The 24,668-nt window shown below is 43.4% G+C and overlaps 2 protein-coding genes across 4 annotated transcripts in view; one reads left to right on the forward strand and one right to left on the reverse strand.

Moving 5' to 3' along the window:
• The window catches only part of TTC4 (tetratricopeptide repeat domain 4), a 34,749-nt gene that overhangs the window by 6,063 nt on the left and 4,018 nt on the right, over window positions 1–24,668 (reverse strand). The window contains exons 1-7 of one of the 2 annotated variants that reach the window (XM_056532186.1): window positions 12,103–12,229; window positions 8,255–8,376; window positions 6,459–6,576; window positions 4,278–4,439; window positions 3,279–3,356; window positions 2,172–2,296; window positions 762–848 (exon numbers count right to left, since the gene is read on the reverse strand). In XM_056532186.1, coding sequence (XP_056388161.1) covers window positions 762–848; window positions 2,172–2,296; window positions 3,279–3,356; window positions 4,278–4,439; window positions 6,459–6,576; window positions 8,255–8,359 — 675 coding nt within the window. In that variant the 5' untranslated portion in view covers window positions 8,360–8,376; window positions 12,103–12,229. Of the gene's footprint in view, window positions 1–761; window positions 849–2,171; window positions 2,297–3,278; window positions 3,357–4,277; window positions 4,440–6,458; window positions 6,577–8,254; window positions 8,377–12,102; window positions 12,230–24,668 lie in introns of those variants that run through there. The other variant, XM_056532187.1, reaches the window with a different exon arrangement.
• PARS2 (prolyl-tRNA synthetase 2, mitochondrial) lies at window positions 12,226–16,300 on the forward strand. 2 transcript variants are annotated; one of them, XM_056532184.1, is made up of 2 exons: window positions 12,226–12,316; window positions 14,811–16,298. In XM_056532184.1, the coding sequence occupies exon 2, from the start codon at window positions 14,819–14,821 to the stop codon at window positions 16,205–16,207; it is 1,389 nt and encodes a 462-aa protein (XP_056388159.1). In that variant the 5' UTR covers window positions 12,226–12,316; window positions 14,811–14,818; the 3' UTR covers window positions 16,208–16,298. The 2 variants fall into 2 exon arrangements, with proteins under 2 accessions (XP_056388159.1, XP_056388160.1); XM_056532185.1 differs by lacking the exon at window positions 12,226–12,316 and adding an exon at window positions 14,186–14,207 and having other exon boundaries at window positions 14,811–16,300.

Consider the following 24,668-nt stretch of genomic DNA (forward strand, 5'->3'; position numbering starts at 1 on the left):
GGAGTTAGACTACGAGGATAAGTTCATGAATATTCATGAGCCGGGCGGCCGCTCTGCCCAGCTAGAATGACATGTAGCTGAGTCCGAGATGATAACACCTCCCACTGAGTCCCAAGCCAGGGAATAACAGGAAACTAAAAATATAGATATCTGAAGAACCAATGAACCATTTTTAACCAGGTAAGAAGCGTTTTAATCAGGATCACCCGCACTACAAGCCTGTGTAACATGTTTAGTGCGGGTGATTCTGATGACAGATTTCCTTTAAGTGAACCAGTGACCATGTAAAAGCTCTTCCAGCTGCTCTCCGCTCTGGCTATCTGGCTGTCCCGATTGGAAAGTGCTTTTAAAGAGAAACGGTCATCCATGCCCTTCCAGTCCTAAGTGATGCGCCTTTTCCTATAGACTACTGGGAAGAGACAAGTCACTCAGGCCTGTGTGTGGGCAGCAGCCGCTGGGACCCACCACCCCCATGACTACTTACCCAGATCCTGGAAGCAATAATGATAATGCTAAAATACCTTAGTGGATCAGAGTAACTCATACAGTCCCGACATCGTGCTGCCTGCACTTGGGGCAGCGAAAAATTGATGAAAGGTTCCCTTTGTGCGCAAGAATTATTTATAGTGCAGCATAAGTGATAACACTGTCATATGGTAGTCATACTCCAGGGCAAGAAGGATGAAAAAAACACCTCATAAACATGATAGATGTAGCTTTTGGTAGTTGGACAGCAAGCTATTTCCAGGTACTATACTTGCCTTAATAGCACGAAGAAGTGAATCCTTCTCTGCCTGCTTCTTTTTTTCCGCCTGTTTCAACTTCCTGGCATCTCGCTCAGCCGCCCTCTGTACAGGGAGAAAGCATTTTATTCCTTATCACTCACAGTAAACAACACAGAGCAACTCAATATTCCTAAATTGGAGATGAACAAATCAGATGCTCCTATTTCCAATCTAGCTACGATTGGTATCCATCCGGCACCACAACCATCAGGTGATAGCCAAAGCTGCAACGCCAATGTACGAAAAGAACGGAGCTGGAAGCAGACGGCACCATACATTCTGTAGTGGCCGTGCTGTGTTACTGCAGCTCACGTCCCTTTCACTGTAACTGGGAGATAAGCTGCAGTAACACAGCCACTACATAATGTACAGAGTTGTCTGCTCCCAGCTCTGTTCTCCGTGTGCACTACTGCACTGGCATACAGCTGATCGGTGGGGTTCCGGGTGTCGATATTGATAACCAATTCTGAGGATAGGACATGGATAATTTTAGCCCAGAAATTCCCTTTAATGAGTAGCTCCCACCATCCTTTTTTTTTTTCTGTCCCTGCCTATTGCCCATCTATGCCTAACCCCCTCACTGCCTTTATATTTTATATTAAAAAAATGCCTTTTTGTCTGCCTGGTAGTGTGCTCACTTTCCAGGCAGACTTCCCTAGCAGGCTCGACATCACTGTTGCCTGCTGGGGGGGCCGACTTCCACCCTTAGTTCACCTATACAGTGTACCTCCAGCTGTTTCACCACTAGAACTCCCAGCTTCCCCTGACATCTATTGGCTGTCAGGGCATGCTGGGAGTTGTAGTGGGGAAACAACTGGAGGCACACTGTATAGGTGAAAACAGTATCTGTGATGGCCGCAGCTGCTGCACATCCCGCTCCACCAAACCCCGCCACGCAACCCGCTCCCCCCGAAAAATAATAAAGTTCAGGGCAGTCCTTCCTCACACTGGGAGTCGGGGCCGGCGTGCGAGGCCAGGGAGCCTGCGTGCATCCTCTTCGTTCAAAGCGCTCGCTCCCGCATGTCTGATTGACAGGCAGGAAGCGAGCACAGACTGAATGAATTAGGACCGATTGCCCAGACGGCATCGGTCCGAACTCAAGTGTGACGTCCTGCCAGGCTGCAGCCGGCCACTAGGAGGTTTTCAAATGTAAAATTTAACTATTGTAATGGGAAAAAATGAATGTATATTAGAGATATGTTGTAGTACATTAGTACTACAACATATATAAAAAAATAAAATAAAAAGTTTGATGACAGTGCCCATTTAACATTCACTGCATTATGTGTAGGAATATCCTGGATTCTACAGTAGTATACTAATGACACACATTCCTATTGTATACATAATAAGAATATACACAACATCCCAGCAATAAGACCGTACATGAAGTTTATCTGCTTTTGTCCTTGTTTCTAAAAGTTTCTTCTCGGCTGGACTGATCTTTAAGCCTTCATCGCACCACTTTACAGCTTCTGCGTAGTTCTTTATTTCCATGCAGCACAGAGCACCTAAAACAGGACAAAGAGAGTCTTCAGGATCAAAAACACAGTTACATGAGAGGTAATAGAGATCTTCCTTTTTATTCTGTCTCATATTGCAATTAAACCTGTCAAATTATATTTAAAAAAAATCCTTTATTTGTCACAAGGGATTTTCTATCTGTAAAACCTAAGATCGGAGAGGTTTCTGGATGTGAGACAACTGGAATAAGCAGGACTTCTCCCTCCTTGTTCTGACTTCAATAAAAGACCAAGGACAAGCTCTGGTTATCAATTGTTCTGGACTGTATAACCTAGTGCTTCCCAACCAGGGTGGCTCCAGCTGTTGCAAAACTACAACTCCCAGCATGCCCGGACAGCCAAAGGCTGTCCGGGCATACTGGGAGTTGTAGTTTTGCAACAGCTGGAGGCACACTGGTTGGGAAACCCTGGCCTAGGGTTCAGGAATTTCCATAGCATGAGAACAATGGGCGGCTGCTGCACCATATTTTCCAAGTGGAATTTTGCTCAGAAAATCCATAGCCAAAGGCTGTCCGGGCATTCTGGGAGTTGTAGTTTTGCAACAGCTGGAGGCGCCCTGGTTGGGAAACACTGATATAACTGTTTATGGCACCAGTAAATATTACCTGATCCAAATCTTCTAATAATTGCCAACAAATGAGCAAAATATTTACATTTCTTCTAACGAAATGTAAAAAGACTGTGACAAATAATTAAAATGTAACAATCAGCGCTTCCACCATAGGGATCAGGACTCAGCAGCCAGATATATCATATGGGTTCCTATATACCATACACACTATTAGATTAGTAAACTAAAAATATAAGTGATGTCGGCACTAAACTGATGATATATATCCAATATATAAATCTCACAAAGTATATATAATCAGTTTAGCGCCGATCTTAATTTTAACTGTGACAAATAAGATGATGTTTGCTTGGTCTACATCTACAAGGACTAATGTCAAGCACACAGGATGGACATTACCTCGAATCACTGCCTTTAAGTGGTCCGGCTTTTGCTTTCTTGCAGTAACTGCATCATTTAGAGAGGAACGGTAGTTGCCTAGAAGAATTTAAGTTTGGTTTACGTGAAACAAATCATGAATTTTGGCATAACCCAAATCAAGCAAAGGATGGCAGTCCAAGCATATTACTTAAGGTATTAAAGTGGCTTTTTCATAGAGGACTTTTATGATGTGATTAGTGGGGTCTGACAGCTTGATCCTCCATAAACAGGTCCCCAGCAATAACCATTTAAAGAAGTCCAGTCCTGAAATCCGTATCGCTGGCCAGAGAGCTCACATTGACCACGGCACGTAGCGGCGGCTGACACCCCCCCCTCAATACAGCGCTATGGCAGAGCCGGAGATTGTCAAAGGCAGCGCTCCGGCTTTGCCATAGAGTTGTATTAAGGAGGCGTGTCAGCCGCCGCTTTGTGTGGTAGTCGACACACCCCCTTACCCGCGGGTGTCGGGGCCCCGTACGGGATATTGCGGGGGATCCTAGCGGTCGGACCCCTCCGTGATCTGAAACTTATCCACTATCCTTAGGACAGGGGATAAGTTTTCCAAGACTGGAAATCTCCTTTAAGGGGCTACCCTAAGATTAAAGGGGTTATCCAGGAATAGAAAAACAGAACTAATATCTTTTAAAAACAGCACGTCTGTCCCAAGGTTTTTTGTGGCATTACGACTTGGCTCCATTCACTTCAATGGAACTGAGCTCAAGAACCACACCCAACCTGGAGACAGACGAGGAGAGGTTTTTAAAAGAAATTAGCTCAGTTTTTTTTTATTCCTGGATAACCCCTTATTCCCTGTTAAAGTATAGGAGTTAACTAGCTGATAAGTTGGGATACGATCCCTATCCTGAGGATTGGCCATCAATAAAAAACAACAACTTTGAATCACATGTATAATATGATGTCTTTTTATAGTGGTTCATGAGGCTGGATAGTAGAAGATATACAGTAATGTGCACCCACCTAAATAGAACTGAGCCGCAGCCCTGTTTGTGTACAGCACTGCGTTCAACTCTGCATCCTTGCAATTCCTCTTGATGCCCTCAGTATAAGCAATGATGGCTTTCTTGTAATTCTTTTCTTTAAAGTATTCATTTCCCTCTTCTTTATAGGATTTGGCTTGTTCTGTGAACAGACCATAAACAATATGAAATTACATTGTGTTACATGACTGGTACAGTGTATCAATCCTTATCTACCGAGTTATAATCAATGTTAAAGAGATTGAGCAGAAAAAAATTCTACTGCTTTCTTCCAAAAAACTGAACTATTGTTGTCTAAGAGAGATGTCTGCTATGGCAGCCCTTACTATACTTAAGTGAATAGGTTGAGCTGCAATACCAGGCAAAACCTGGAGAAGAGTGGTGCTGTTTTTGTACTCACCGTAAAATCTCTTTCACGTAGCCTTCATGGGGGGGGGGGGGGGGGGAGATCGGGGGACACGGGACACCTATACTGATGGGTATATGCTCTTGCCACTAGGAGGCGCTGACACCAGGAAAAAAAGTCAGCTCCTCCCTGGCAGGATATACCCGCCCACTCGAAGTGAGGTAATCAGTTTTGTCACAAAGCAGGAGGAGAAGCCAACAAAGAAATAAGGCTGAAGATAAAAATCCCAGATGAAAAAAAAAAAAACAAACAAAAACCGGAAATGATTATCCGGACCAAAAAAAATTAAGAAATGGGTGGGTGAGGAGTCCAACAATGAAGGCTACGAGAAAGAGATTTTATGGTGAGAACGAAGAAAGAAAAAAAAAACTCCTTTTCTCGGTCGCTCTTCATTGGGGGACACCAATACTGATGGGACGTTCCAAAGCAGTCCCCTATACAGATGGGGTTATAGCCCTATCCTATACAGATGGGGTTATGTGCAGAGCATTGCACCCTTGTTGCCCACTTTAGACAGCAGGGCCCCACGTAGACATTAGTAGCAGTCCCTCCAGTAGACGGCAGCCCCCACCCTTGTAGACGGCACTCACCTGCGGCTGTCCTCTGCCCCGTTCTCCCGTCCGCATCATGTCCTATGGAGGAGCATGTGACATACACGTCACTCTGCTTCCACTGTAGCATTACGCTGGGCGCGGGGGAGGAGGTGGAGTGACGTGTGTGTCACATGCTCCTCCATGGGACGGGATGCGGACGGGAGAACGGGAGAAGCAGGTATCGGGGACACTGAACGAGTCCCCGATACCATGCAAATTGCTAGTATTGGCCCGATACTTCCATTCACTGCCGCCGCCCAACATGTCCCTGCTGTTGCTCTACTCCTAGCGCAATTAGCGCACCGCCGGGACATGTCTATTCTCTGCTGCTCATCTCCGTCGGGTACAGAGATGAGCAGCAGAGAATAGACATGTCCCGGCGGTGCGCTAATTGCGCTAGGAGTAGAGCAGCAGCAGCAGGGATATGTCGGGCGGCGGCGGTGAATGAAGCCTACATGCGGGACATATCAGCTTCGTTCATTCACTGCCACCGCGGACAACGAATCAGGCGATTATTCGATAACGGGATTTGTCGACAACGAATCCGTTATCGAATTTGATTGAATCAATTAATCATTGCAACTCTAATTTACATATTAGCAACGGAGGCCAATACCCTTGTATCTCAAGGTAAGTGATAAGTCATTTTATTTCGGTTCATCCGCACTATAAACTTTTGTATTCGGCTTAGTGCAGGAGATCCATCTGTCAGTTTCCCTTTAAAAGAAACACTCCACACCAGAAATGTCTTAATTATTGATCTGCTAAGTACACACCGACAATAAAATTGGTAGTATGTGTGATCTCCTTCTCTCACAGCATCTGCTGCCGTGATCAGAGTAGATAGTTACATGACTTCACTTTAACCACCCACCAGTTAAATAGGTTATTGTCCAGACCAAGGCTCCTCCAAAGTGCTTGACTACAGATTGTCATAACACATTTATTGCCCACTATTCAAACGCCACAGTCCAGCATGATGTTGCCACCTAGAGGCTAGGCTGGGTAATGTAGTAGTCATTGTTCTGTAGTAGTCATTGTTCTGAGACCCAACCTCTGTGGGGCTCAGAATAATGACCACAACTGACATGTCAAAAGTTTGTCTTTTTCTTTATGACTAATGGTATAAAAATGGTTGAGTGAAATTCAGTGATTACAATACCTTCAGGGGAGCGATCGCTGTCAAACAGAATAGACTGAAGACAAGCCAGCTCTGGAGTTTTCTCTGGGTTAATTTCATCTGGAGCTTTCTTCATAAACATGGGAATCTTCTCAAACTCCTACAATATATTTAAAAGGTGAATGTTACGTCATAAGAAATGATATAGCATGCAAAGTTACCATAGGTATTCTGTAGGTCAAGTTACTACAATCCATCTGCTTTTGTTCTGAAATGCTGAAAGAAGTCTCTTTATACTCCGTGGAAGCTGCGATTTCACGTCTTCAGCCACCTGAATGTGAAGAGACCCTGCCCCCATTCCTTCAGTTATTACACAGGGCAGAGTTACCCAACCAGGGCGCCTCCAGCTGTTGCAAAACAACTAGGGCTGCAGCTAACGATTATTTTAATATCAATTAGTAGTCGATTATTTTATCGATTAATCGGAAAAAAACGTCAAAATGCCAAAATAAGGGGTCACGGTGATTCTACTTCAATTATTTACAATGGCCATATTAAAAGTTTCTAGAATGTGATGTGACCAAACAGCAGCAATTTTGGACTTTTTTTTATTTGATATCTTTTTACGTTTACGCCGGTTGCAGAAACCAGCGTAAATTTGATATTGCTGCATGGGTAACTGTCTGAACTATTAAAATAAAATGTTAATGATTTACTAACATTTAATTTTAATAGTTCAGACAATTAGCCATGTATAGCAATAGGAAAAGGGGGAGCTGTTTATTTACATTTTATTTGTTTTTATACTTTACACTTTTTAAATAGCACTCCTATACACATGGGGGTATTTTCAGACTGCAGAGCATTGCACCAGACACATGTCTGTAGTACAGACTCTAGGATGCAAAAAAATGAATAATAATTGCTGGACAACCCTTTAACTTTTTAAGGGGCCACTGCATGGTTTATATTTCTTGCATAGTGTAAGGCTGGGTTCAGACTACGAAATCCCCAGCCGGATGGTCCCCATAGACGGCAATGTATTCCACATGGTATTCCGTCAAAAGAACGACCAAGTTAATTATTTTGATGAATTCATTTCTGTGCTAATATTTCTTTGTGTGCACTGTGCAGCGGAATCCCATTGACTGTAATGGGGCTTTGCTGCATCGGAATTTCTGAGCAGTTTTCTGTCCGGAAATTCCCTAGTGTGAATTCAGCCCGGGCTCTGTTCTCACCATCATGTGTCCCGTTACACCATTCACGATAGCAGTGCAGGATCCGTCAAATTACAGACACCAACAGCCATCGTTCTATTGTAGTGGTCTTCAAACTGTGGCCCTCCAGATGTGGCAAAACTACAACTCCCAGCATGCCCGGACAGCCAACGGCTGTCCGGGCATGCTGGGAATTGTAGTTTTGCCACATCTGGAGGGCCACAGTTTGAAGACCACTGTTCTATCGGGTCTCCGCGTTGGGGAGAAAAGTTCTCCCATGCTGTGGTTATCTTCCTATCCAAGCTAAAGTAAACAGAGCCTCAGGCAGTGGTGTGAACAGAACGGAGTTGAATTATTACCTATTAGGGTGCGTTCACACTACGTAATCGAACTTTAACACCAGTGTGAATGGGTCTTCCGCGAGACCCGTTCACACTGAGCAATTTCAGCGGCGCACATTTCCGCCGCTGAAATTGTTCGGCACAGGGAATGAACATGTTCATTCTTTGTGCAGAATTCCGCGAGCACTGCATAGCAGTCAATGGTGATGGAGCAGTGCCGCGGGGTCCTACCGCCAAAGTATTTTGGCTGCAGCTGCCAGACTGAATCTCAGAGTCTTACCTGCTCCCAGCTGTCCTCATCGAATGCTCCCTTGTATTTCTGTGTCCGGAACTTATCCATAAACTGGTCCATGACTTCATCCTCCTCTGGCTGCTTCGGGTCCATGATTGCACAGGCTCTATCTGAAATACAATCACCATTGATATAAGGATACAAAATGTATTGTGCCGTTTGGTTTATAGCAGCAATCAGGCGCCCCTGCTCGCCCTCCATTTACAGCTGATGTCATGGCCGCTCTTCTTGCCAAATTCTCTCACAGGCCCATCTCTGGCCGTGTGCACTGCATTATGTTGTATGCTCTGGGCCTATGCAAAAATTTGGAAAGAATAGCAGGGACGTTGGCCGTACTTGAGTTGTCGATCACACCTGATGAATCGGCATGATTACAGCTAGAGTTGAGTGAACTTACAGTAAATTCGATTCGTCACGAACTTCTCGGCTCGGCAGTTGATGACTTTTCCTGCATAAATTAGTTCAGCTTTTAGGTGCTCCGGTGGGCTGGAAAAGGTGGATACATTCCTAGGAGACTCTTTCCTAGGACTGTATCCACCTTTTCCAGCCCACCGGAGCACCGGAAAGCTGAAGTAATTTACGCAGGATAAGTTACCAACTGCCGAGCCGAGAAGTTCGTGACGAATCGAATTTACTGTAAGTTCGCTCATCTCTAATTATAGCCAAGCAGGGCCGGCTCTGTCTATAGGTAAAATAAGGCCGCTGCTCTTCCTGCCTCAAGAAACTTAGCCAGCACCACTCTCACCGACGCTCCCCCGTACCATAATAATTTGCATTCTTCAGCCTGTCAGAGGAGTGCTGCGCTCCTCCTCTCTGAAGCCCATATATACATAACAAGGGAACTCGAAGCTATAAGAAGGAGTAATCTGGAAATTAGGCACACATACATGCTCGGCACCAGGTAAAGAGTAAACTAGGATCTTTTTTTTTTTTTTTTTTAAAGACAAATAGAATTTTTCATTTTTTTTTCTTTGTGCCTTGAGCTGTAGCTTTTTTTTTATTTTTATTTTTTACTGATACCACTTTTTACATTAATTACATTAATTAGTATTAACTTTTTGATTACTTTTCAAAAAATTTTGTGAAAATATAGGATGGGATAAAAAAAAAAAATCTATTTTGGCCTTAAGAATCTCTCCGTGTTATTGATCAGGAATGAAACAGGGTAATTTAACATTTTTATTAGGGTTAGTTTTGGGGTAATATATTGAGGTTTTTATTTTTTTTTATTTTTTTTTTATTTTTTTACGGTTTATTCACACCTTTTTTGAGGAAGGATGCCAGCAGTGACAGGATGTGTAGCAGGAGGAAGAGTGACAGCAGCGGAATGAGGTACAACAGCGGGAAGAGTGGATGACAGGGGGAGATGCTTTATTAGGGGGTGGGGTGGGGGAAAAGCAAAAAGGAGGCTGACCCAGATATAGATAGTTCCCTGGAATATAATCCTTTGTGATGAGTGCCCAGAGCTCTGTGCACTGAGTGATACTCTAAGACTCAGGTTTACTCAGGAGACCACCAGAGCCGACACTAAAGAGGAAGGACTGGGGAAGCACTAACTTCACAGAGCTTTGGGCACTTATAATTGTGGATCCTGGGTTTCTGTAGATAGGACGCTACCACAGAGATGCTGGTTGTTGTAGTTTTGCAACAGCTATAGGTCCACAGTTTAAAGATCGCGGGGGGTCCGACCGCTGGGGCCCCCTGCGATCTCTCTGTACGGGGCCCCGGCTCTCCGCCCAGATAGCGGGTGTCGACCCCCGCACGAGGCGGCGGCCAACACGCCAAGCAGGGCCGGCTCTGTCTATAGGTAAAATAAGGCCGCTGCTCTGCCTGCCTAAAGAAACTTAGCCAGCACCACTCTCACCGACGCTCCCCCGTACCATAATAATTAGCATTCTTCAGCCTGTCAGAGGAGTGCTGCGCTCCTCCTCTCTGAAGCCCACAGGTGCCATCACCCAGGTCATGTTTGTCAAGCATCCTGACAGCGTGCACCCAATAACCCCCTCCCCCCAGTACCATAATAATTTGCATTCTTCAGTCTGCAAAAGTAGCAGAACACCAGTGCATGCAGCGCTCCTCTCTGAGGTCCGTCCAACATCTTGACAGTGCTTGCATCTCATAACATCCGTCTCTCCGCCACCTCCCCTCCCAAGTGTATCACCTTAATAGTATGGAGATTACATAAGGAGGGGGGTTTGTTACAGTGTGTCACCCCAATTGTAGGGTGATTATATGAGGAGGTGGTTTGTTACAGAGTGTCACCCTAAGAGTAAGAAGATTACATGGAGAGGGGGGGGGTTGTCACAGTGTGTCACCCAAGTACTAAGGGGGGGGCGTATCACAATGAACGGGGTCAAGGGGGCGGCAATATTAGCTTTCGCCTAGGGTGGCAAAAAACCTTTCACCAGCACTGCAGCCAAGGGAACGGTGACATGTTCTGAAAGCCGAACGTCCCAATGAACACGGTGAATTTACATATGGTGTTGGACACTTTTAAAAGTTGTTTTAATAATTTTTTGGGGGGGGGGGGGGGGATGACAAAAAAGAACATCCAGACATGGTGATGGACCCGATACTCAGATGCATAACATATTGCTAGTGCTTGTACAGGGTTAAACCTGATGATAGATTTCCTATAATAAATCTGATGCATGTCAAACGCACTAACAGATTTCTGATACAATTTATGAACATTTTCTGGTGGAACTTTTTGTTTTTCTATTAAAGGGGTACTCCGGTGGAATTTTTTTTTTTTTTTTTTTTTTAAATCAACTGGTGCCAGAAAGTTAAACAGATTTGTAAATTACTTCTATTACAAAATCTTAATCCTCCCAGTACTTATTAGCTGCTGAATACCACAGAGGAAATTATTTTCTTTTAGGAACACAGAGCTCTCTGCTGACATCATGACCACAGTGCTCTCTGCTGACATCTCTGTCCATTTTAGGAACTGTCCAGAGCAGCATATGTTTTCTATGGGGATTTTCTTCTACTCTGGACAGTTCTTAAAATGGACAGAGATGTCAGCAGAGAGCACTGTGGTCATGATGTCAGCAGAGAGCTCTGTGTTCCTAAAAGAAAATAATTTCCTCTGTAGTATTCAGCAGCTAAAAAGTACTGGAAGGATTAATATTTTTTAATATAAGTAATTTACAAATCTGTTTAACTTTCTGGCACCAGTTGATTAATTAAAAATAAATAAATAAAAAAAAAGTTTTCCGTCGGAGTACCCCTTTAAAGCAAATACTTTCACACTATAAACCTTTAAATCAGTGTTTTCCGAACCATGTGTCTCCAGCTGTTGCAAAACTACAACTGCCAACAAGCCCGGACAGCCAAAGGCTGTCAGGGCATGCTGGGAGTTGTAGTTTTGCAACAGCTGGAGAGACACAAGGTGAGCAACACTGGAGTAAAGAATGCCAGTTCTGTCCCTTGTAAAATTCCTTTTAAATGTGCTCCCCAATGGTTCCAAAGCTACAACTCCCATCATACCATGATCAGGGCATGCTGGGAGTTGTAGTTTTGCAACAGCTGGAGAGACACAAGGTGAGTAACACTGGAGTAAAGAATGCCAGTTCCTTTTAAATGTGCTCCCCAATGGTTCCAAAGCTACAACTCCCATCATACCATGATCAGGGCATGATGGGAGTTGTAGTTCTGCCACAGGTTTGGAAAACACTGCCTTATAAGAATTAGACAATTATGTGGCAATAAAATAAATAATGGAGCTCAGAGTTATAGAAGGACTACAAATCACAGAAATCTACCAGCAAACCTGAGGGATTCTTTTCTGGTCTGTGTAGTTCACCCATAACCCCCTCACCCTAAGGACCTACCGTCTAACGTCAGCTTCCTCCACTAAGCGTCTAGTCCTCCAGCATGTTCTCAGCAGCTCTCCGGTCTTCCCAGCACTTCCGGTATACTCTATGGTCGTCACGTGTTTCTAGCGGTGCACCGTGCTTTCCTTTCCTCCTTGTGCTTCCGGTCTGCGACTTCCGGGTTCTCTTACCCTTGGAGTTTTCTATTGAGCAGCGCTGTAGGGTGTATATGGTAAGGGCGACCAGTGCAGGGGGATACAGGCTTTATAGTGTTATGTGGTTAGTATGGCTGTCATTGTGTGTGGTGACAAGGGGTGACATTTTGAGTCCAGCTTCCTCTACTATTCCTCTATTGCAGTGTTGTTTCCCAACCAGTGTGCCTCCAGCTGTTGCAAATCTACAACTCCCAGCATGCCCGGACAGCCTTCGGCTGTCCGGGCATGCTGGGAGTTGTAGTTTAGCAAAACTGGAAATCCTTCCCCTCAGGGTCACATTTTGTATTACAGCCCATTCATTTGGATGGAGATTAATTGCAATACCAGACATAACCCATGAGCAGGAGGGGCTCTATTTTAAAACTAGAAATCCTTGTTTACTAGTGATGAGCGGCATTGGCCATATTCGAATTCGCCATATTTTGCGAATATATAGACGAATATTCGTCCTATATTCGCGAGTTTCGCGTATTCGTTATATTCGCATATTCGAGGAAGAAAACCGTGAGGGGGTGGGTAACTTTACTACTGTTTGCTAGGGATGTTGTTGATAACCTCTGACAAGTGTATTTGCATCTTTCTAATTGGCCCACAAGTTAAAAGAAGGAATATGTGCATATGTGGAAAAAAAGCGAATATTTGTCATTTCCAATATATAGCGAATATATTTGCAATAAAAATTTGAAATGCGAATATTCGTGCCCAACACTATTGTTTACTAAACATGTACAACCCCTTTTAATGCTTCCCCTGACTTCTTTGGGTGGTAGTGTCCCATGTCCCTCCTCTGCTATGTTAAAGGGGTACTTTGCTGTAATTTACATTTTTTTTTAAATCAACTGGTGCCATAAAGTTAAACAGATTTGTAAATTACTTCTATTTAAAATTCTTAATCCTTCAAGTACTTATCAGCTGCTGTATACCACAGAGAAAGTTCTTTTCTTTTTAGAATTTCCTTTCTGTCTGACCACAGTGCTCTCTGCTGACACCCCTGCCCATGTCAGGAACTGTCCAGAAGAGGAGCAAATCCCCCACAGCAAATCTCTCCTGCTCTGAACAGTTCCTGACATGGACAGAGGTGTCAGCAGAGAGCACTGTGGTCACGCAGAAAGGAAATTTAAAAAGGAAAGAACATCCTTTGTAGCATACAGCAGCTGATAAGCACTGGAAGGATTAAGATTTTTAACAGAAGTAATTTAAGAATCTGTTTTCCAGTGGAGTACCCCTTTAACGGCATGAGTGATCGCCAAGAGAAGGGGAATATGTACGAAAATATACTTTTTCTGCATCTCTGGCTGCTGAAATATGCACTGTCTTTTGCAAAATCTTTTATATAATACAGATTATGTGTGTGTGTGTGTGTATATATATATATATATATATATATATATATAAAAAACAAGGGAACTAGAAGCTATAAGAAGGGGTAATCTGGAAATTAGGCACACATACATGATCGGCACCAGGTAAAGAGTAAACTAGGATCTTTTTTTTTTTTTGTTTGTTGTTTTTTTTTTTTTTTTTAAAGACAAATAGAATTTTTCATTTTTTTTCTTTGTGCCTTGAGCTGTAGCTTTTTTTTTTTTTTTTTTTTTTACTGATACCACTTTTTACATTAATTACATTAATTAGTATTAACTTTTTGATTACTTTTCAAAAAGTTTTGTGAAAATATAGGATGGGATAAAAAAAAAATCTATTTTGGCCTTAAGAATCTCTCCGTGTTATTGATCAGGAATGAAACAGGGTAATTTAACATTTTTATTAGGGTTAGTTTTGGGGTAATATATTGAGTTTTCTTTTTCTTTTTTATTTTTTTTTTTACGGTTTATTCACACCTTTTTTGAGTAAGGATGCCAGCAGTGACAGGATGTGTAGCAGGAGGAAGGGTGACAGCAGCGGAATGAGGTACAACAGCGGGAAGAGTGGACAGGGGGAGATGCTTTATTAGGGGGTGGGGTGGGGGAAAAGCAAAAAGGAGGCTGACCCAGATATAGATAGTTCCCTGGAATACAATCCTTTGTGATGAGTGCCCAGAGCTCTGTGCACTGAGTGATACTCTAAGACTCAGGTTCACTCAGGAGACCACCAGAGCCGACACTAAGAGAGGAAGGACTGGGGAAGCACTAACTTCACAGAGCTTTGGGCACTTATAATTGTGGATCCTGGGTTTCTGTAGATAGGACGCTACCGCAGAGATGCTGGTTGTTGTAGTTTTGCAACAGCTATAGGATCTATAGGCAGCCTTACATGTTGATTGTTTGCCTTTATGAGACTTCCAAATCTAAAGGTAGGATTCTTTCTATACACAGTTCCCACTAAATTGGAAAAATGTTTATGAGGATCATAGTCTTATATTTATTATAATCGATGAAACAACTTTGTGGGGCTGAGGTGTTCTTCTAGACCTGTGGACAAGAGTAACGCTGCTGGGATGGGGGGGGGTCAGGGGTCTTCTTTATGTTCTACGTGATTATGATGGTATAATAACCTTGCGTTTTCTTGTAACAGAGTTTGGGATGCGGAGGCTGCTGAGGTCTTCACTACTGTATTCTGTGGCCAGCAGAACATTTTACAATGACACATCCAGAGTTAGACGCCTCCTGCTGTCCAAGTTTTACCAACCAGGAAATTTGTGGAAGGAGAACTCACCCAAGATCCAAGCCAAGTCAAATGAGCCCTCCAGCAAGAGTCAGAGACTTATGTATAAAGCGGGATTGATCCGACCCACCAGCCCAGGGTGTTTCCACTATCTTCCTCATACCGTGCGCTCAATGGAGAAGCTCATTCGACTAATAGACCGGGCAATGCAAGAGATTGGAGGGCAGAAGATTGACATGGTGACCCTTTGCTCAGCAGAGTTGTGGAGACAAAGTGGACGCTGGGATCTGGTGGGAAAGGAGCTGCTCCGTTTGATGGATAGACACAACCAGGAGTATTGTTTGGGGCCCACACATGAAGAGTTGGTGACCAATCTGGTTGCCACAGAAGGCGGCATCAGCTACAAACAGCTTCCTTTACTGCTCTACCAGATCACACGGAAATTCAGAGATGAACAGAAGCCATGCTTTGGCTTGCTGCGTGGCCGGGAGTTTTACATGAAAGACATGTACTCTTTTGATTTAACCGAGGAAGCCGCCTATCAAACATATCATAATGTTTGCGATGCCTATGCTAACATATTCCACACCCTTGGCCTCAAGCATGTGAAAGTCCAAGCAGATACAGGTAATATAGGAGGAAAAATGTCACACGAGTTTCACCTCCCTGCCAGCATTGGTGAAGATAAACTGTTGGTGTGCCGCAGCTGTGATTTTGCCGCCAACGTGGAGACTTTGCATCCAGATGAGAAGAATTGTCCTAGCTGTAAAGGAGAGCTGTCAGAAAGCAAAGGCATCGAGATAGGGCACACGTTCTACCTTGGGACCAAATACTCTCATGTTTTTAATGCCGTATGTCATGATGTCCAGAACAAACCCGTTGTAGCAGAAATGGGTTGCTATGGCATTGGCGTCTCAAGGCTGTTGGCAGCATCTATAGAAATTCTCTCTACCGAGGAGGATATTCACTGGCCAAATCTGATAGCTCCTTACCAGCTTTGTCTCATTCCTCCTAAAAAGGGGAGCAAGGAGATGGCGGCAGCACTGGTGGCAGAAGAGCTATACGACTCTATAGTTACAATTCCTCATATGAGTAATGAGGCCGTTTTAGATGATAGAGATCACTTAACTATTGGTAAAAGAGTCATGGAAGCTCGCATGATGGGTTATCCCTATGTTATTGTCATAGGTAAAAAGGCTTTAGAGAGCCCCCCGATGTTTGAAGTGCGAAATCACAGGACTGGTGAAGTGCAGTTCCTTTCAAAAGAAGGAGTGTTAAGCTTTATACAAGGTGTACGGGTAATCTAGGATATTTTGTAATTGTGTAAATAATAATTGTACAATAAAGTCATTTTCAGGTGTTGTCAGCTTTGGACCTTTTTGTTATAAGAGTCCCCTGACTACACACTGTATCTATCTGCTGTGGGAGAACCTGACGAGTGTCTATTCATTATCCTTACAATGCCTCTGCAGGGGAAATAAAGTGCAAGAACCAAGTTTTAGGCCAGCAGGATGCTACAATCTACAGGGTGGGGAGACGCAAGCCACGCTTGACGGTACAGTTACCAAGGTAACCGTACCATGCTCAGTAAAGTTCTGTGTACGAGCCCCAGGAGCCTTGTGGCTTGTGCTTTTAGCATTACATTGAATTGTTCCCATTGAAGTGCACGGATGTATTGGGCCTTCCAGAGCAGGAAACTATTGCTAGTCTTTATTTGTTCTAATAGATGAGGTTCCGTAATAGACTGTTCTCTATTAACTCTATAGGGGAGATTCAGCAAGACCTGTGCCAAGGAAAAGTTGACCAGTTGCCCATAGCAACCAATCATATTGCTTCTTTTATTTTTCAAAAATGAAAGAATCAATCTGGTTGCTATGGGCAACTGGTCAACTTATCCTCTGCACAAGTTTTGATGAATTTCCTCCCATGAATTTTAAATCTTCAGTTTGTTGAAATTATGTTGTGGACTTACCAGAACATCAAATTCTGAAAGCAAAATCTGAAAAATTTTAAATACGTAGATTAACATGTTCCATGCTTAAAGGGGTTATCCAGGAAAAAACTTTTTTTTTATATATCAACTGGCTCCAGAAAGTTAAACAGATTTGTAAATAACTTCTATTAAAAAATCTTAATCCTTTCAGTACTTATGAGCTTCTGAAGTTAAGGTTGTTCTTTTCTGTCTAAATCCTCTCTGATGACACGTGTCTCGGGAACCGCCCAGTTTAGAAGAGGTTTGCTATGGGAATTTGCTTCTAAACTGGGCGTTTCCCGAGACACATGTCATCAGAGAGCACTTAGACAGAAAAGAACAACCATAACTTCAGAAGCTAATAAGTACTGAAAGGATTAAGATTTATTAATCGAAGTAACTTACAAATCTGTTTAACTTTCTGGAGCCAGTTGATATATATAAAACAAGTTTTTTTTCCCTGGAATACCCCTTTAAGTCTGTTACAGAAATAAGCAATAGGTTTAGACAAATTGTTGCAGATCTGGATTTACCTGCAGAATTGCTGCGGTAAATCGAGAGCATTTCCATCCTGTGTGGCCATACCCTAAGGGTACGTTCAAACGGGAGGATTTATTTGCATGTTTCCCGCTGAGTATTTGCAAGGGGGCGGGCTCTTCTCGGCTGTCCGCAGCAGACCCTACTGACTTCAACGGGGCTTGCGGCGGATTTTCTGCAGTGTAAATTCCGCCACGGAAAATCTGCTGCGGACAGCCGAGAAGAGCCCGGCCCCCTTGCAAATATACGCAGCAGGAAACCTGCATATAAATCCACCCGTGTGAATGTACCCTTTTAGGGTATATGAAAATGGGTTCTGTAGGCCAGGCTTCACCTCTAAGCAGTATGTACCTTATATGATATCCTTTTGTGGAGGCTTCACACACTGCTTTTTGTGTCTGTTTTTCATACAGGAAGGACTTACACACTTATTGACAGAGTGGTTTGAATTACATAAAATATATGAAGCATATATGTAATGATATGTTTCAGTGATTATAATATTAACCCCTTCCCGACCCATGACATACATGTACGTCATGGGTCGGCTCCCATTCTATAACGTGGGGCCACGGCGTTGCCCCGCGTCATAGCGGGTTGGGCCCGGCACCTAGCAACGGCTGGGACCCATGGCTAATAGCGCGTGGCAGTGATCGCGGTGCCGCGTGCTATTAACCCTTTAGACGCAGCATTCAAAGTTGAATGCCGTGTCTAAAGTGAAAGTAAACTAATGCCGGTTAGCTCAGGGAGCTGTTCGGGATAGCCGCGGCGAAATCGCGGCATCCCGAACAGCTTACATGACAGCCGGAGGATCCCTACCTGCCTCCATGCTGTCTGATCGCCAAATGACTGCTCAGTGCCTGAGATCCAAGCATGAGCAGTCAAGCGGCAGAATCATCGATCAATGGTTTCCTATGAGAAACCAGTGATCAATGTAAAAGATCAGTGTGTGCAGTGTTATAGGTCCCTATGGGAGCTATAACGCTGCAAAAAAAAAAGTGCAAAAAAAAGTGAATAAAGATCATTTAACCCCTTCCCTATTAAAAGTTTGAATCACCCCGCCTTTTCCCATTTAAAAAAAAAACTGTGTAAATAAAAATAAACATATGTGGTATCGCCGCGTGCGGAAATGTCCGAATTATAAAAATATATCATTAATTAAACCGTACGGTCAATGGCGTACGCGCAAAAAAAATTCAAAGTCCACTTTTTATATCATGAAAAAATTTATAAAAAGCGATCAAAAAGTCCGATCATTACAGAAATGGTACCGCTAAAAACTTCAGATCACGTCGCAAAAAATGAGCCCTCATACCGCCCCATACGCAGAAAAAAAAAAAAGTTATAGGGGTCAGAAGTTGACAATTTTAAACGTATAAATTTTCCTGCATGTAGTTATGATTTTTTCCAGAAGTACAATAAAATCAAACCTATATAAGTAGGGTATCATTTTAACCGTAAGGACCTACAGAATAAAGAGAAGGTGTAATTTTTACCGAAAAATGTACTACGTAGAAACGGAAGCCCCCAAAAGTTACAAAATTGTGTTTTTTCTTCAGTTTTGTTGCACAATGAATTTTTTTTCCGTTTCTCTGTAGATTTTTGGGTAAAATGACTGATGTCATTACAGAGTAGAATTGGTGGCGCAAAAAAGAAGCCATCATATGAATTTTTTTAGGTGCAAAATTGAAAGAGTTATGGTTTTTTAGAGGTAAGGAGGAAAAAACGAAAGTGCAAAAACGGAAAAACCCTGGGTCATGAAGGGGTTAAGAGAGTTAGGATATGTTTGTTAGGGAAAACGGTACAATTGAAAGAAGGGTCTAGTACAGTGGTCTTCAACCTGCGGACCTCCAGATGTTGCAAAACTACAACTCCCAGCATGCCCGGACAGCCGTTGGCTGTCCGGGCATGCTGGGAGTTGTAGTTTTGCAACATCTGGAGGTCCGCAGGTTGAAGACCACTGGTCTAGTACCTTGCCCTGTTCGGCCTTTAGCCTGGATACAAGGTGAGATAGGTTTGTGCTTGGAGGTATACAGCTTTTGTTTGACATTCTGCAGCATATTTGCCCACAGGCGTTACAGCTGGACCTGTAGATCCTGTACACTGGTAGGTTCCCAAAGCTACTCTCTGTGTCCATCTGACCACCCCACACAGACGCAGCAGAGCATCCTCAATAGCAACCTGCAAACCTGACAGGGAAATGTCTGTACCAGTGGCATTCAGATGAACACCGTCCACATGAAAAGCATGACCCCCTTCTAACAAGTGAGGCCTCACATGGCGAGAAACACGCATGTTCAAAAACCATTTTCCCCGCTCAAGCCCAGCACAATTACCAAGCCCCGGGCCACACCTGTCAAGGAATGACCTCAGACCATACGAGCACACAGAGCCAACAGCACCAGAAAATCGGATTTAGGGTGCGTTCACACGCTATTAATAGCAGCGGGTTGCCCGCTGCGAGTTACACTACCATTGATTTAAATGGGTCCACAGACAGTCCGCAATTGTCAGATTTGCGGACTGTCCGCGGACCCATTCAAATTAATGGTAGCGTAACTCGCAGCCCGAAACCCGCTGCTAGTAATAGCGTGTGAACGCACCCTAAATCAGACATAAAAGCTCCACATCTGCAAAGAAAATTTAAAAAGCAATAGGTCAGAACACACACATAAATCTCACCATTCAATGCTATGCAATAGAACGGCATTAAAGGGGTTATCCAGGAAAAAACTTTTTTTTAAATATATATATACATGCTTGATAAAGGCTGCACTGGCAGCTGAAACGTTGCATCTGTATTTATAATGGATTAAAGCTACCATCATTTTTTTCACCTATTTTGTGTGCTGCAACCGCTTTCTGCCTTCTACATTGGGGACCAGGGACCAGGGTCCATCTGGTTGCTTGCACCTGAGACATTTTTTATAAGGAGTGCTACTTTTCGCTATATCTTTTTATATATATATATATATATATATATATATATATATATATAATATATCAACTGGCTCCAGAAAGTTAAACAGATTTGTAAATTACTTTTATAAAAAAATCTTAATCCTTTCAGTACTTATGAGCTTCTGAAGTTAAGGTTGTTCTTTTCTAAGTGCTCTCTGATGACACGTGTATCGGGAAACGCCCAGTTTAGAAGCAAATCCCCATAGCAAACCTCTTCTAACCTTGGCGGTTCCCAAGACAGGTGTCATCAGAGAGGATATAGACAGAAAAGAACAACCTAAACTTCAGAAGCTCATAAGTACTGAAAGGATTAAGATTTTTTTTTATAGAAGTAATTTACAAATCTGTTTAAATTTCTGGAGCCAGTTGAGAGATATATATAAGTTTTTTTCCTGGAATACGCCTTTAAACAGTAAATGCAGTCTAATGATTGCATGTAAAAGGGACTTAACAAGTGTAAAACTTTGAAAGAGTTTTTAAAATTATATAAAACCCCCTTGCCAAATAAAAAATAAAATCTTTCTTATTTTTCCATTTTTTTTAAATAATCAACATATTTTGCATCGCTGCATGCGTAATTGTCCCAACTATTAAAATGTAATCATTATGGCCCTGTAAGGGAAATGGGGTGAACATAAAAAAAATTCCAAAAATCTAGAAATATTGGCCGACATTTATCATAGTCTTTAGACTGCTTTTTGTGTCTAAAAAAGGCGCAAGCAGGGTTTATCTGACACTTTTTTGCGCCTTTTGGTTTACACATTTCTGCTGATTTTGAGTTACAATCCACTGATTTTGGCAATACACCTGATATGGAAGGGTTTTATGAACTGCGCCTTTTTGTGAAAAGGAGCAAAAAAAGGCGCAAAGCCACTGTTACCATTTAATAAATTTGGTGTTCCTACACATTACAGCACACAAAAAAAAGGTGTAGAAAAATACTTCACTTACACCTACAATGATAAACGCCGGCCACAGATTTTTAGTCATATCATATATCAGAAAAAAAATAAAAGCAATTCAAAAAGTCTCATCAAAACACAAATGGTACCGATAAAAACGAAAGATCACAGTGCAAAAAAAAAAAAAAGAACCCCCATAAATCCCTATGTACAGACAAATAAGAGTTATAGGGCTCAGAAAAGGAAATTTTAGGCACACTTTAATAACAGAAAAGCTATATAAATTGAATATTGTTTTAATCGTATTGTCCAATGGTTGGACCCCCCTGCGATCCGACTCATCCCCTATCCTGTGGATAGGGGATAAGTTGTGTTATACCGCCTAACTACTTTAAGGGGTTGAGGTGTCTATATATAGTCTATATCGTGATTGACAAGTTTGTCTGGACATGAATGCCTGTACCAGGAACTGTAAGCCTTTTCTTTGTTTTGTGGTTTTAGTGAATATGCAGCAGTGGCCATAAGTAGGGCACCAATATGGCTGCCCCTGTATAATGCACATGCAGGACTGTTAAGGTTGGCTGCTGGTTAGGCCTTACCAACCCTCGCTCTGGTTGTGGCCTCGCTCTGGTTGTGGCCTCGCTCTGGCCCTGACCACCGCAGGGGGCCCCCATCACATTCTGGATATCCCTGTGTCCCGAAAGATCTTTTCGGGACACAAGGATGTCCCGGCGGTTACCTCTCTGCGGCGGCCCCCGTGTTAACTTTAAAAACACAGTGGCCGCCGGGAGGTAGTGCACGCAGGGATGTCACTGACGTCCCGTGCGTGCGCCCATGGCAACAGCGGAGCAGCGTGGAGGAGGATGCGCGGGCATGGTAAGTTACCTGTATGTTGTATTTCATCTTCAGTGTTCCGACCACCACTCTTCCGGGACCTACAGGCCATATGGCCTACAGGCCATAGCAGTAGATTGTGACCCCGGACCGGAGGAGTGGTGGTCGGAACACTGAAGTGGGGCAGTACACAGGCATATAGCCTACAGCCATACACTGTATATGGCTGGAAGCTGTATGTCTGGGGGGGGGGGGGGACTGTAATGCACCTAATGTGGGGAGCAATACTACACCTAATGTGGGGGACTATACTGCACCTAATGTGGGGAGCAATACTACACCTAATGTGGGGGACTATACTGCACCTAATGTGGGGAACTATACTGCACCTAATGTGGGGAACTATACTGCACCTAATGTGGGGAGCAATACTGCACCTAATGTGGGGAGCAATACTACACCTAATGTGGGGGACTATACTGCACCTAATGTGGGGGACTATATTGCACCTAACGTGGGGAGCTATACTGCACCTAATGTGGGAGAACTATACTGCACCTAATGTGGGGGAACTATACTGCACCTAATGTGGGGGGAGCTAAACTGCACCTAATGTGGGGGGAGCTAAACTGCACCTAATGTGGGGGAGCTATACTGCACCTACTGTGGGGGAGCTATACTTCACCTAATGTGGGGGAACTATACTGCACCTAATGTGGGGGAGCTATACTGCACCTAAAGTGGGGGAGCTATACTGCCCCTAATGTGGGGACTATACTGCCCCTAATGTTGGGGAGCTATACTGCACCTAATGTGGGGGAACTATACTGCACCTAATGTGGGGACCATATAGCCCCTAATGTGGGGGAGCTATACTGCACCTAATGTGGGGGAAATATACTGCACCTAATGTGGGGAAACTATACTGCACCTAATGTGGGGAAGCTATACTGCACCTAATGTGGGGGAGCTATACTGCACCTAATGAGGGGGAGCTATACTGCACCTAATGTGGGGAAGCTATACTGCACCTAATGAGGGGGAGCTATACTGCACCTAAAGTGGGGGAGCTATACTGCACCTAATGTGGGGAACTATACTGCACCTAATGTGGGGGAGCTATACTGCACCTAATGTGGGGACTATACTGCCCCTAATGTGGGGACTATACTGCCCCTAATGTTGGGGAGCTATACTGCACCTAATGTGGGGGAACTATACTGCATCTAATGTGGGGACTATATAGCCCCTAATGTGGGGGAGCTATACTGTGCCTAATGTGGGGGAAATATACTGCACCTAATGTGGGGAGCTACTATATAAGGATAGGAGTTACCACCATAGGATAGGAGATACCACCATCAGTGTCTGGATTAGAGATGAGCGAACTTACAGTAAATTCGATTCGTCACGAACTTCTCGGCTCGGCAGTTGATGACTTTTCCTGCATAAATTAGTTCAGCTTTCAGGTGCTCCGGTGGGCTGGAAAAGGTGGAAACAGTCCTAGGAGATTCTTTCCTAGGAATGTATCCACCTTTTCCAGCCCAAAGGAGCACCTGAAAGCTGAACTCATTTATGCAGGATAAGTCATTAACTGCTGAGCCGAGAAGTTCGTGATGAATCGAATTTACTGTAATCTCTAGTCTGGATCACTATATAAGGAAAGGAGTGAGACATTTCATAAAAAGGCCCAGAATTCTCAGCACCAGGCCCATGATGCTCTTAATCCGGCCCTGACTTGATTGCTCAAGCCTGGATCTCAGGTCTCATAGTTGCCTTTGTTGACTATCACTATTGTATCTGTATTCACCCAAAATAATAAACTTTTACTATACAAAATGTTTTCTTCTAATTCTGAATTACTGCAAAAATGTAGCTGTTGGTTCCATTTAAATTAACATTGAAGCTCCCATTCTTAATAGGGGAAATTTATCAAAACCTGTGCAGAGGAAAAGTTGAACAGTTGCCCATAACAACCAATCAGATCGCTTCTTTCATTAAAAAAAAGTCCTCTGCAAAATGAAAGAAGCGATCTGATTGGTTGCTATGGGCAACTGGGCAACTTTTCCTCTGGACATGTTTTGATAAATCTCCCTCAATGTTTCTGTGACTGCCCTGAGGGGTGCTCCTTTATGTATCCTCTTGGCTTATAATATAAGGGGGAGGTTTATCAAACCTTTTGCAGAGGAACAACGGAGCAGTTGCCCATAGCAACCGGTCCTGCTTTTATTTTTATGCCCAGAGTTGTAGCTTGCAACAGCTGTAGGAACCCGGGTTGGGAAACACTAATATCTTCAACCATAAAAAAAATAACGTATGTTGGAAAGCATAAGGGATCTGTGATGTATGGATCAATGTAAGGAATCTAGGGGCTCAGGCTGCTGAGGGCACAAGATGACATTAAAGGGGTACTCCGGCCCTAAGACATCTTATCCCCTATCCAAAGGATAGAGGAAAAGATGCTTGATTGCGGGGGTACTGACGCTATGGACCCCCGCAATCTTTCATGCAGCACTCTGCTATCATCAGATGTCACGCCCCCTCCCACAGGCTTGCATTGAG

Source organism: Hyla sarda, chromosome 7 (genome assembly GCF_029499605.1).
Source record: "Hyla sarda isolate aHylSar1 chromosome 7, aHylSar1.hap1, whole genome shotgun sequence".
NCBI lineage: Eukaryota > Metazoa > Chordata > Amphibia > Anura > Hylidae > Hyla > Hyla sarda.